The sequence below is a fragment of the Scomber japonicus genome, chromosome 6, assembly GCF_027409825.1.
Source record: "Scomber japonicus isolate fScoJap1 chromosome 6, fScoJap1.pri, whole genome shotgun sequence".
Classification (NCBI taxonomy): domain Eukaryota; kingdom Metazoa; phylum Chordata; class Actinopteri; order Scombriformes; family Scombridae; genus Scomber; species Scomber japonicus.
The window spans coordinates 17,846,755-17,860,954 of NC_070583.1; the positions used below are offsets into that span (position 1 = coordinate 17,846,755).

The 14,200-nt window shown below is 41.5% G+C and overlaps 2 protein-coding genes across 4 annotated transcripts; one reads left to right on the forward strand and one right to left on the reverse strand.

The window, feature by feature from the left end:
* Positions 1–527: 527 nt before the first annotated feature.
* On the reverse strand, positions 528–3,911 carry irf2bp1 (interferon regulatory factor 2 binding protein 1). 3 transcript variants are annotated; one of them, XR_008321513.1, is made up of 3 exons: positions 2,494–3,911; positions 1,687–2,072; positions 528–1,329 (listed from the first exon to the last, which is right to left on the reverse strand). XR_008321513.1 is itself a non-coding variant. In XM_053321229.1 (3 exons), exons 1-2 carry the CDS (start codon positions 3,510–3,512, stop codon positions 1,778–1,780), a joined length of 1,314 nt encoding a protein of 437 aa, XP_053177204.1. In that variant the 5' UTR covers positions 3,513–3,911; the 3' UTR covers positions 528–1,329; positions 1,738–1,777. The 3 variants fall into 3 exon arrangements, 2 of the variants coding, with proteins under 2 accessions (XP_053177204.1, XP_053177205.1); XM_053321229.1 differs by having other exon boundaries at positions 1,738–2,072; XM_053321230.1 differs by lacking the exon at positions 528–1,329 and having other exon boundaries at positions 1,505–2,072.
* Positions 3,912–3,922: 11 nt separating this feature from the next.
* polr1g (RNA polymerase I subunit G) lies at positions 3,923–7,608 on the forward strand. The gene is made up of 3 exons (XM_053321234.1): positions 3,923–4,099; positions 4,858–5,002; positions 6,250–7,608. Exons 1-3 carry the CDS (start codon positions 4,015–4,017, stop codon positions 7,055–7,057), a joined length of 1,038 nt encoding a protein of 345 aa, XP_053177209.1. The 5' UTR covers positions 3,923–4,014; the 3' UTR covers positions 7,058–7,608.
* Positions 7,609–14,200: the final 6,592 nt, after the last annotated feature.

Genomic DNA, 14,200 nt, shown 5'->3' on the forward strand with positions numbered 1-14,200 from the left:
CAGTTCTTCTTTAGGGTATTTACGTGGAGTTTTATTTAATTTGTCTCCAAAACAAAATATATATATTATTGTGTGCCAGGCCACATTGAGTCACAAAAGAACAGTATTGTAGTATTAACCGTCGAAGACAAAATAAAAACAATAAATCTGTATCTTGAATTTTAAGGTACACTTTGTCATCATAAATGGCAATTTTATGTCACGTGAATGACAAATGTATTTGTATAAGAAACAATATGTCTTGTAGGCTGAGTATTGGCAGAGAAAGTGTCATTTTGTCCCTGACAGTTGTGTCAACGTGTTTTGACTGAATTCAGAATAGCCAGTGCTGTCTGAGATGCGACCTGCAGCCACTCGCTACCGGCCAACAGGAAGAGAAATGCAACAGCTCCGGCTGCACTTTTAGCATTTTGATATTTCTGTTGGAATTGTCGAAGCGATATTTTGTGCTTTCACGTGCAAACACAATATTGAGTGTACAGTTACAATGAACACTGGCTACTCTACTAAGAAGGTAGGGTTAGGTTTGCTAACAGGCTACTATTAGCAACTGCATCCAATGCCAATTATATATTCTGCTGGCTTTATAGAGATAGAAACATTTGCATTGGTTGGTTCTATAGGTGCATCTTAAAGTTGCAGTGCAAAGATTTTTTTTAATGTGATCAAAGAATCTTTTTCAAAATTTCCAGATGACGTAAGTTTGTAGAAAAATGAGACAATGTTGTGGACAACTGGTGTAGTCAATGTGTCATTTCTGCTTGCTAATAGTGGTTTGAAGTGTTGATGTGGACATTATCATGGTTTCAACTGCAGTCAGGTCTTACTTTACAAAAAGTAGCCTGCCTTCAGCTGATTGGTCCTGAATATCTGATTCCAACAGCATCATAAAATCCTTTTTAATCTTCCTGCTTAAATTAGCCACAGACTTGGGGAAAGTTGTGGCGTTATTATTTGCTAGATTGAGTATTTGACAATTGTTTTCCAGAACTGGTGAATTGAAAACTAAATGTGATTCATAAAATTCAATATTTATGTCCTCATCAGAACTATAAGATTTAGGTGTTGCCAAATAATGTTGGCAAAGTCAAACTTTGCTTAGAAAAGAAAAGAAAAATCAAATAATGACAATTTGTGAAGGCACACTTTGCAACTTTCATCAGATATCTGGCGAGGTCTGATAATGTTGATTAAAGTGGGCGGTGTGAGTAGATGAAGTTAAAACCTGTGTAAATGAGTTTTTTCTGAACTTTGGGTCACTGCGTGTGGCTTCTCCTCTGGATCTGTGAGTGGTCCAGTGCAGACGTCTCCCTCTGGTGTGTGATACAACTCTGAGGTGGAAAAAAGCAAACACAAACTAACATTAAACTACACAGAGTACCATAAACAGCAAACAGTTACAACACTAATTTGTACAATACTCTTACCGCCTCTTATTAAGGAACTAAAAATGTCCAATAACATCTTTGCAGATAATGTCTGATGAACACAGGATGGACCAATATTCAACTACTTACATATTATTTAATAAGTAGGTTCTTATCTTATAAAGTCTGGATGATGAACTTTTAAGGAACTGGCCAATCAGGACAAAATTATTGCTAAAATAATACATTTCAATGTCCTCAATCACTCAGAAAAGTTTCCTAACCAAACCCTGAATCAACCAGACAGACAAGAAGTTACCGTGCATGCTGCTTTCTACTAAAAACAGGACTCTGACATCTGTGGACCTGCCTGTGGCTGTGTTGGGTCCTGGTTTCAGTGGAAATTATCATCACGTCTCTCTCTCTTTCTTGACGGTGACGTCTCCACTTGCAGCTCCGGCTCCGGCCCCGGATGCAGCTCCTGGCCCAGGCCCAGGCCCGGTCCCCGCTCCAGATGCAGCGGCCGATGCAGCTCCTGCTCCTGCTGCACCGGTGCCCAGTATAGTGGAGACCTCTCCCTGCATGAAGGCCCAAGGAGGACTGTTGGGAGAGTTATCCAACGGACAGCGCTCTCCGCTGGGGCAGTACACCTCCCCATCACCCCGTCGGCTCTGGATGTACACTCTGGTGCAGGGGAAGCAGAACCTACATTTGGTAGATTGAGAGAAGACATATGAATAAGGGATAACAGCACTGAAAACTAATATTTATTTCAGTAATAATCATTCATTCAATTATTGTTCAGGAAAATAAATAATGGTTAGTCTATAAAGTGTGAAACCTAATAACCACAAACTATCAGAGGCCAAGTGAGGATGTAAATTACTTAACAGCACTGACTAGCAGCCACTAAATAAAGCATGTAAACATAAGCAAAGCCACAATTTGCATTGTGAAAATGTAACAAGCAAATGCTCAATTCTGATACCAAGATTGATTAACCACTGTTCAAATATGTAGTCATTAATGTCCTATCAAGCCACATAATAACTGGTCCAGTGGTTGTTTCAGGCCATTAACTACACACCGACACTTAAACCCGTGCAAAAACGGTAAACATACAAACCTGTGCCCTGGCACTGATGGACACTGGACAAAGTGTGTGTCTTCCAGCCTCTCGTGACACAAGGTGCAGGACAGAGTGTTTCCGGTTGAGTGGGTGTTGTTTGCTGACGCTGATCCCAGCTCGGAGGCACCACTGTGGGGTAAAGCTGCAGCTGTGGTGGCTGCTTCTGCAGAGGAGCTGGATCCCAGGGGCTCTCCTCCTGACCTCGCGGCCAAGGGTCGTGGTTGCCTGGCTGGGGATGAGGCAGGCTTTGGGCTTGTCTGGCTCACACCTCCAGCCATGGAGGAGGACGAGGAAGGGAGGCCTGTGTTTTTGCCGGTGCTACTGCTAGCCACAGACGTGTGGACCTGCGTCTGTATCTTGGACTGGTTCTGGGATGCACTCAGCTCCCGCTCAAGCTCCGGAGCTGAGATGTAAGGGCCTATCCCCATTCCTATTCCCAGCTGTCTGCGGCTCATCTCGGCCAACACCGGAGCAGGGAAGATCATGGGGCTGCTCATAGGGGCGGTCCTGGCGGTCAGACCCGCCGGCATGCCTGCAAGCAGCCCATGAGGGATCCCTGCAATACTTTGAGTTACTAGACTGGGAGGGATGGCAGCGCCTAGCATGGGTCTCCTGCTCCCGCTAGGGCTCTGCCGGTTCACCTCCGGTGGCGGCTGCCCATCACGGTGCAGCCCGTTTGGCGGCACACGGATAGCAGACCCGGCACTTTCTCCTCTCCCTCCCCTCTCAAAGCGGTCGGTGTGCGGTCTGCCCCCGTCTGCCACCGCCTCTCCTCTGCCAGTCGTGCCGTGTTTATTGGGCGACGGACCGGGTGACCGAACGTTACCGTCCTGCATCCCATGAGTCCGTTTCAGCTGTCTGGCACTCGCAATGAGGAATTCAATCTGATTGGCGCCCTCGTAGTTCACACAGCCGCGACAGACCACCTCGCTGAAGTCCCACACCACGGTCCACGGCATCTTTGGCAGGTCGCACAGGTAGCACCACTGGCGCCTGGAGGAGGAGGGGGACGACATGGCCGAGCTAACCTGAGCGAGCACACGTTAGCCGCGTTAACCTATTTAGCTTTGACAGGTGCACGCCCTCTCTTAGCTACCGACTTTCTACTTCAGCGGGCTTCAAGTCGCTTTAGAACGACGTCAAACATCATATAAATATAAAATAAGACCAAACTTTGGGGTAGTTCTCAGTCTTTTCTTCATATGTTTGTTTTGTTTACCCACTTCGGCCTGCTCTTCACTGCTGTCAACTGCTTCCCCGACGGACGCTGGGACGTTACGTAACCTTGCGAGGTGCATTGTGGGTGTTGTAGTCGTCCAATCCAATTCAGCCAATACACACCCATTCATCGCGACTGGGTCTCGAACTACAGCCAAAAACTGGCACGGAAGTGAAGTAATTGAAGGTCACAGTTCATTTCGTGTCAACACATGTGCGTTCCCTCGTAGTAGCCATGCTTTTTCCATAGAAGACTTTTACATTTCATCACTTTGTGGTTATTTTAAGACATAAAACAAGATGCCAAGAGATATATCATCTTCATCAAGTGAAGATGAAGCGGACAGCCCCAGTACGGAATCACCGGCAAAGCAAAAAGAAAGCAGTAAGTTAACCTCGTGGGTTGTACAGAGCTGGTGTTGGGTGTCTGATATGCTAGTTGTTAGTTCAATGAACAGAGTCAGAGCAGTATAATGAAGGTAGTTCAACTCACAAGTGTTGATTAGGGCTGGGCGATATGCACTAAATGTAATATCAAAACATGTTTTATCAAATACCTCGATATCGTAGAGATGACTATTGGTGCCTTCACAAAAATATTTACACAATGAGATTTTCGATAAATAATCTTCAGTAATGTTGATATAGTGACTAAGTGGGTAAAGGCAAACAATAGAACACCCAGAACAGTATGTTAAGCCCAGAAAATGACATCATTTTACTGTATTCCAGCCTTATAAACCAGGAGAAACAATTTATGTCATACCACGATATTACGATATCTATATGATATCATATAATATTGTTTATCGTCCAGCCCTACTGTTGATACTTGTACAATTATGCAGTGCAGTTGACTATGACTGGCAGAAGCACGAAATGGGTTTTGTGTCTTTTTTGTTTTTACTGTCCTTACTGGTTGCATTTACCTTGATCTTTATCAATCCAGAGTACTTGTGTCATCTAATGTTTAATCCAATGTGGCATCTTCAAAAGTCAATAAAATGCCTGTCAGTCATACAGATAGTGTTGGACATTGATAATGATATGTAACATTGAAGGTAATCCATTGATGTTTTGCATATTTCTGATGCTGTGTGTTAGTTATATTGATCAAATGCGATGTGCTGTTTTAATCCACAGATAAGAAGCCCACCAGGTACCAGTGTCCTGCTGACTTTGTGTCTTTCTGCCATAAGCCCTGCAGCAGCACACTAACAGACAGTCTGAAGAAGAAGAAGAAAGAGTTATGGCTCATTAAAGCTCCTGCCAGCTTTAACCCAGAATGGTTGGTAATATTTTTCCCTTTTTGTCAGTCAGCCTTTCTCTGTCTCTTAATGATATGCACATGCACACTTTTACAATACGTTATTTAGAAGTTACACATTCTATTTAAAGTATTTAATGTTGTTTAAGCGTTGCACATTTTAATCTAAAAAATAATCTATATGCCTTAAAATAAACTCTAGCTGTACATATGTGTGTTTTAATGTCACAGCAAAGATTCTAAATGCAAACAAATCCTTTAAAAAAAAAAAAAAATCACATTTTAGTTATAGTTTATCACTGGGATTTCTCTCAGTTTTGAGGCTGTGCAAATTGTGCCTGTTGGCAGGGATGCATTGACCCAACTTAAACCCTTTTATACTCATGCTGATACACAACTTATAGGCATCTGCCAAATCCAGGACCGATCCAATACCAATGCTCTCCCTGAAATATAAAACCTGTGATACACCACCATCATTTTTAGATTTTAACAATATTGTTTACTTTAGAGGGCCAATGAGATTGCATAATACATGAGTCACATAGCTGTTATTTAATCAGTGATAAAAGCCAATGATGCTCGTGCTGTCCTCTGTGTTGTCGAGGCATGTAAAGGAAGGTGATTAAGTCATTGTTAATGATGGGCTTCTTCATCAGCAACCAACCTTCTTAACAATGTAGCTCCTCCTGTTTTTTTTTTGTATTCCAGTAAACCAAATTTTGTCTCAAGAAAATATAGCCTCAGTCCTGATTATCTGAGCAGTTTTCCTTTTTATTGTGTTGTTTCAAAACAACCTCATGAAGACCAAAATGCGGGGGAAAATCTAGTTAAAAATAGGAAGAAATAAATCAAAGCAAACTGTGAATGTCATTGTCAAAAACCCCAGGTTCACATTAACTGCCTTGACATTTAAAGGCATTTATTGTTAAGCACATAAAGGAAGGACTGATGTAATATCAGCTTAATACTCGTTAGCTTACCACACAGCACATGAATGGAGCAGAACATAAAACTACTTAATGTGGATCTGACGTCTTGCCAGTACCCAGTCCACTTAACATTAATGTCAGTGTAGGTTAAACAACCTCTGCAGCAGTTTAAAAGGAAGACTCAACATGAGTCCGTCGCCAGAAGGTGGAGCTGGAGATGTCTCAGGAGTCATGCTGAAGCTTTAGAAAGAATCTTTAAATTCAACAACAGTTCTAGTAAATAAATCATGTTGTAAACTTGGTCGTAACGATGCCTAACCCTACTTCTTCTTTCAGCATCAGTGGCATCAAGGTGCCCCTCTCAGGCCTCCAGACTGTGAAGATTCCTACTCCTGTCGCCGGAGCCAAGCAGCAGATCTACAGCGTCCTAGCATCTGCTCATGGTACCTCAGAGCTCTGCCTGCTCACCAGCAACAAGCAGTCGTCCGATGGTGTGGTTTTTGGCCCTGCTTTCTCAGGCCTGCTTAATGTATGTGAGACCTACGGAGACAGCAGCACCAACCAGGCCCCTCAGGTCATCCCCGCCACTCCAGCGCCCTCCATACCACCAGGGCTCAAACAGCGCTTTCACCCGTTCGGCAGCAAGACCCCAACACTCACCTGCGTGGCAGACAGCGAGACAGATGGAGCCACATTCGGGCCCTCGTCCACCACCCTTCGGCCCTTGGTAGCCAAACGACTTATAGAAGAAGTAGACGAGAGGGATGAGGATGACGAGAGGAAAAAGAAGAAGAAGAAAAAGAAAGAAAAGAGAATAAAGACAGAGCGAGAGGAGGAGAAGGAGAAGGAGGAGGAGGTGGTGGTGAGAGTGAAAAAGGAACCTGTAGTTGAAATCCATGATGACCTGACAATGGAGATCGACCTCCAGGAGGGCGACATTTCACAGGAGAAGAGGAAGAAGAAGAAGAAAAAGAAGGACAGGGAGCGAGAGGAGGTGGAGGAGGGAATAGAGCCTGCTTTTAGTGTAAAGCAGGAAGACGTCACAGTGAAATCTGAACCAATAGACACTTCGTATGGTGATGCAGTGAACAGCTCGGCGAAGAAAAAGAAGAAGAAGAAGAAAAGCAAAACTGATGATGACTAGTTGTTTATTTGTTATTGGATGTTTATTTTTGATTGTTCATTTTGTGACTTTATGAACCCATCCGGGAGCCTTCAAGCTCATTGATAGATTGCATTATGCAAGACTTGCATTGGCAGGACATTGTATTCTGAAAAAATAACACATCCTGAATCAATTAAATAGTGACATGAATTCTAAAGTGGATTGAACCCAGTGTCTTAATGGCCAATGTTCCTATCATTTTGAGCTCAGAAAGTGACAGTTCTTACACAAAGAATGTTTGCAGACATCTATGACTATAAAATAAAATAAGCAGATTTCTGCCACAGTCTTAAAGTTGTGGTAGATTTTATGAGATTACGCTCTCACTGTGTTGCTGTGTTTGTGTACGTATTTACACAACAAGACTTGTAGTTTGACAGCACGTTCAGAAAACCAGAGTAATGACTCAATGTCGTGTCAGACTCATTGTTTGTAGAGGATTTGAGTCACATGTATTGGGAAATTATCTGTGTGCGGGAAACACATGTCACAAAATAAACTCCAATTGTGATTAAAGGAAATGAGATTGAAAAAACATGGTGTTTTTTGTCCCCCCACTCAGCCTGTGTAAGCGTACCAATTACAGCGCACTATTTTCCTCTCGGGCCTTGTTAGAGCAGTGATTTCACCCAGAAAGAATGAAATTTGAACTCAAGTTGTAACTCAGACTGTGGCTTTTGAACTGTGTAACAACAAGAAAGTGGCCAATTTTTCAAGAGAGAGAAAAAAAAAGTTTTCTGAGGCAGAAATTCTGTGATAAGATATTTGAGTTTACAGATTATTTTATGAATGAACAACACTAAGTTTTTTCAATACACAGTAAGATCTGTTGTCTCAAATAGTGTGAAATGAAATACTTGAATTTTACGCTTTTTATTGGTGCAAAAAATGCATCTGATCATTCTCACTTCTGATACCATGATAGTTTCTTGTATTTCGTCTTCTGTTGCAGAGTTACTGTTTACTGACTTTTCTGCTCTGCAATGACGCAAACTACACTGGAAACTTTTTTTTTTTTGGCTTCAATCTGTTGTTGCTAAAACTCACATTTTAAAAACGTTGTATGTCTGCATAAAATATTGGCATCAAAACCCTAAATCGGTCGATCCCGACTCTATAAATCTCTAGATTTCCACTGCCAACAGCAATTCCTTGCAATTAAAAACAACAGAGAAGTAATTGGTTTTGACAGGGAGATGGCGCCACAGTCCACCCTGTTTCCTGTGTGGAGCAGCAGCATGCAACCTCTGAACAACCTCTTAATGTAGGACTCACATGCGACCATTTCTTTTCACTAATATAACACCAATTTTTTTCTGTAGCTGCATACACAAAATAAATGGATTTGCAATTTGTTCATTTTCCAACAGCAGTGAGTCATCGGAACTCAGTGACACTCAGGTGAAAAATCACAGAGCGGCTCTGCATCCTCCCCTCCTCCCTCCTCTGTTCATTGCTCTCTTCTCCCTGCTCTGCACCGGAGTATGGTCCTGTTTCTCAATGAGCTCAGGCACCTCTGGCGCTATCACACTCACCATCTGTAGTAACCCTCTGCACATGCTGCAAGGTTTTATTGATCCAACCTTGTGTGGATTCACATTTTTTTAACCAGCTTTGCTCCATCAAAGGGGTCAGTCAGACCCAAGATGAGTAAAACCACGTTAGAGATAAAAAATGTAACATTCACATACGAAAGAGAATTTTTAAGATAGTTTCCCACTCACTAAATTGGACTTGGCCTCTCATCACGACTCCTAGGCTTTTTTTTTTTTGGTGTCTCCCTGTTATAATGGCTGCTTTCAGACAGTCATTATAACAGGGAGCGAGCCACAGATGTCAGATGTTGGATCAAGCGTTTCCCCGTGAGTCACATCTAACGCCAGATTTCTGTGTAACCGTGTATCCTCACAGGTATGTTGAATGTGTGTGTGAGTGTCTGTGTTTCAGAGCCAGAGTCTGCATGGCCAAGTGTATTGGTGCATATGCCTGTGCAACTGAAATGGTATGTCTGTGTGTGTGTGTGTGTGTGTGTATGTGTGTATCTCTGTGTGTGTGTGTGTGTGTGTGTGTGTGTGAATAAACACGGTAGAAAAACATCGGGCCCCAATTTTTGGACGCAGAATATCATAATTTTGGGCAGAAGAATGGAGCTGAGGTGCCAACCGTCACAGCTGGCTCTAATAGATCTCTTGATCTCAATGAGATTACCTGATTAAAATAGGATTATAACAATAATAATGACAGTGAGAGACACCCTGTCAATCAAGTCAATACTACCTCCTTAATGGAGCATTGATTCTCATAATTACCAGCCAAGGCAGAAATTGGAGAATATTCTCACTGATATCAATGCAGTCAGAGTTTTATTTGGAGCAGAGTTGTGTCCAGTTTGGCAAACCAGTACCAGCCTTGTGAGCTGAGTACAAGAGCCAAGCCATTAACAGAAATGACCAAACCTATAATCAAATACATAGTTTACACACTCCCCCGGTTTAAGCTGCTTTATTAAAGACGTAATTAGGCTGAATATGATTTAATAGCACACAACAAACGCAGAGTAATCATCAGTAATGCTTTCCCCTGTTTATTTCATTCCACAGCCTTCAACATCAAATTTACTCCTACTCCACTCTGGATGATGCATATTTTTGCCACAGTTGAAGCATTTTCAACAGATACATTTTTAACTCAATTTGTGCTGCTCTGTCTGAACCATACAGTCTATGGTCTGAACACACCTTAAGTCGACTTTAATTGACAGCCAGTTAAATTCTAACACAACACCAATTGTATTGCTTTGTGATTGGGTTTTAGTCTGGAAAACAAGAGCCTTTTGTGTTTGTAGGTGAAATAGCTGCTCTCCTGTCTGCTCTGCTTACTATGATAGTCATTTTAATTACTGTCATAGTCACTTTTTGCAATGTCGAGTGCTCTATCTATCTATCTATCTATCTATCTATCTATCTATCTATCTATCTATCTATCTATCTATCTATCTATCTATCTATCTATCTATCTATCTATCTATCTATCTATTTATCTATCTTTATAAATATAGCACCTTTCATACAGGTTAATGTAGTTCAAAGTGCTTCACAGTTGATTGACAAGCTAATAATAATACAGAAGTGTAGACTGAGGACAGCATAAAGATAAGGAATAAAAATGATGAAGGGACAAAAACAAAGAACAAATTACAAAGAAAAAAGAAAATCTATCTATTTCTTCAGAGGATGGTGACTGTGAAAATCGACTTTGCGCTTCTCAAATCACCGTGGCAATGGTCTGAATGGGAGGATAGGATTGAAAAAAAAAGTTGCAACACCAGTTGATGTCATTAAACAACTGGCATTCATTAAAAGCTATATGTTGGCTGTTCTGCAGTATGTCGGGCAGTGAATCTCTCAGTTATTGCTTCTTTACAATATGAGCTGAATAACGAATGAGCTGGTAAGTCATATGTGCAAGCAGAATAACATTTATGCATCTTGTTATGCAGTGTCTTTCATTGTGCTTGCTTCAGTAGTCTGACTGTGCGGTCAAGGGGATGTACTGGATTCCTATCTCATTTCCATCACATTTAGAGTTCACTGTCAGACGAATTTCATCTGCAATACACAAGAGGATGGAGTCACAGAATTTAAATCTCTCTCTCTCTCAGTATATCAGCTCCCACAGCCAGGAGCCCAGACTGGGTTGTCATTTACATTTTCTTGTCTAGATTTGTTTCCAAAGATGGTAAAATAATTGGGTTTTTTGTAGAGGAGCAAGTTGGTGACCAGTAAGGTTTAAATTCAGACAACTGGGAAAATGATGACCCTCTTGCCTGACAAGTCTAAAAAAAAGGTGAGGAACTAGAGTCTACAGTAGAGGGAGTTTGAGCCCATATCAATCTTGATTATGTAAGGTGAATCATATGGCCCTCCACAGACCTGTCCTGCCCCAGCAGCACTTCACTGCACAGTGTCTCCTCATGTTAAGTCATGTTAACAGCAGCTGTGGAGGATGCTCAGCCTACAGTGGAGGGTCGAAACAAACAGGTAATCTCTCCATCGTAAACAGGAAGCGCTGTGCATACCAACAGACATGTTTCTCATCTAGCTGATGGGCATATTATGAGTTGTTTCCTTTCAAACATGCTCATAATGACTTTTACATGCTATACAATGAATTGTGTATTCTGTTTTGAAAATTGATACATGTATATCAATTTGGGGACAAAGTAGTATTTTCCCCTTTTGATTTGGTATTGTTTGCTTCACTCAGGAATATGATAGAGTGAACTTTGACCTGTGAAATAGCACCGATACAGCCAATGAGAATGGGCACTGGCATCTGGTCATGATGTCACCTGAATGAGCTGTGCAAACAAATTATGACAAATGATAACATTTTTATCCGCTATGATTTATTAGGCTATCTACGAATAAAGCATCTTCCTAAATTGCATTATGTCATTTGTGTTAGGATTTTAGTTCATTTTTAATGGTCCCTGTCTTTCTGCTTGAGATTACTGATTCGAATCGTGCCTAGCCTGAATATGAGACTACTCCCTCTCTCACAATGAAATATATGTATGTGAGAAAATATAAATAGGCATACTTATTTTTTTACTGTATGCAATGTAGTAATCTTTCTGAGAGGATTACAAAACACGAGAGCAGCGAGAGTAATCTAGGCCATGCTTATTTGGAAAAGTAAACGATGCTGCCCAAATTGACCTGAGCAGCATAACAAACAGGTACGAGCTCAGTCAGATCATCATTTGTATTAAACTTTGTGGGAAAATGTGAAACAGCTCTGCACGGCCAAGGCGAATAGGTGAACTCTGCAATTGGGAATATTTAGATGCATTTAGGAGACTGTGTTAATATGACACGTCATCTCTCAGGTGGACCAGAGGTTTTCACTGAGTGACCACCTGACCATCGCAAAGCTGGTTTGCTGCTTTTCCTACTCTTTGTCCTGTCATTCCCCACACCTGAGCTGGACTGTGCTGTGAAACTATGGTCAGGCAGGAACTTTTCCACCTTGAGGAGGATAAAATCTTTAATTTGCAACACAATGGGACAGTTGCAACTCAACTTATACTGCCATACTATCCATCCCCAAAGTCATGGAGAAGTTTGCCATGAGGAAGAACCACCTTTCTCCAACCTTTCTCTTCAAATGAGCCTTCAGCTTTGATGAGTGAAAGCATATTTTTATCATCCTCTTTTTGCATTGACCATATTGTTGTGCTGCATCAGTTGATATAGATGGTGATGAGTGTCAGTGTATCCATGCTTATCTATTCAGGTTGTTGTCACAGGTTGCATAGGTATCTGTAAATCTGTTATCTTGTGGCCCTCAGTGGTGTTGAGGTCTTTGCTGTTTGCTTTGTTGACTCTGTAGCTTGGTTGTGTCTGCTTACTGTCTGTTGGAGTTGTAATTTTTTTTTAAATACGTAATTTGTATTGAAGCAGTGGCAGAAACACAACAATGCAGCACTACCAATGTTTATCTCAGTGGAAATGTGTCTCTCTTATTGTATAACTTACAATACTTTAATGTATGTGAAAGGCAACCTGCAGCATCTGCATTTCTATGAAGTGGTTATAGGCTATGTTTTTCTTTCTCTTGGAAAAAATACATGAAAGAGAAGGAGAAGCTGTGAATGTGAGGTTCATGATGGGATCCAGCTTTAGACCCGGTGAAGCATACTGTATCTTAGCAACCCCACGGCCGTGCGTGTTATAGTCTCCTTGAATGTGATGTCACCATTCAGTGTAGCAACTGAGGGGTCCAGAGGTCGCAGCTTAGGCCGGGCAGCAAGGCAGATTCAATGTTTAAGGAGGAGCACAGAGTGACATCTGACTGACAGAGCTGGAAAGGTGAAAGATGAAAGAAGAGCCTGTTTATTTCAGGTTTTATTAAAAAGACTCTGGGAATCAGTGCATATTTTAAAATCAATAATACTGAAGTCTGTGTGATTATAACATAATAACCATTTGCAGTACAAATACTTTGAGGGAGCACATGTAATCAGCAGCTTTTTTTGTCTATTCTATCACATGATGCATAACTATTTACAGCTTTATTGTAATTAAACTGCAGTGATCAGCGTGTTCTTTCAGTAGGAAACAACAACTTTTTCAAATGCATACAGACATGTAAGTGAAAATCAGAAAATCAGCTCCTTTTAAAAAGATCTGGTGGCGCTGCAGTTATTTTAGTGCAGTTTTAGTATTAGATTAGTTGATCGACAGAAAAGAAATTGCAAATATTTGGATAATCAATTAATTTTTAATTTTTTTTGTAAATTCAATGTGCAGATTCTAGTTTCTCAATTTTGAGGATTTGATGCTTTTGAAAATGTAATATCTGGGGTTTATATTAATATTTTGTATTAGCATTTCATTGAGTCAGTTATTGTCATATAAATTATTTTAGTCGATTGTCTTAATCTGAAAATGTCTGACAAGACTTGTGTGATTTACTTGCAATTTTTTACTCCTTCGAAGGCAACAGACTTTCAGTTATTTCTCATCTGTTTTCGGAATTTTGGGTCATCACCTCAATCTGTGCTTGAAGTCAGACAGCATACAGCGGCTAAACAGGAAGGTCACAGGGGTCAAATGTGAGCTGAGGCGGAAAGTCGTCACTTCCTGTTATTTACTGTAACTGATGTAATCTTCAGACAGTAATCTTACACCTGCCTGTATCTCAGCTGTATTGCATTATACCATCCAAAGATGATAGAATGATACAATATACGACTCAGTGTGATACTATGTGTGTTAGCCTCTCGCTGTCTGGGCTCAGTGCAAGTTGTGTGTGTGCGTGTGTGTAGCCGGGTGTTAGGCTGTGGTGCTGTCTGCCGAGAAGGAGGAGGAGGAGGAGGAGGAGGAGGACGAGGATGAATAATAAATGCAGTCTGAAGTTTGGATCCAACGTGTTCAGACTACTGAGCAGAGCAGAGGCCTTTCCACGGCCCAGCCTAGCCGATGCCAATGATAAGATTTGAGGGGAGGGAGATGGGTTGGTGGTGGTGGGGGTTGTTGGCATGGGGGAGGTGGGGGAGGGCTTGTCGAGGGGGGAGAGAGGTGTTGTAGGGGTAATGAATTGGAGAACCAATTCTCG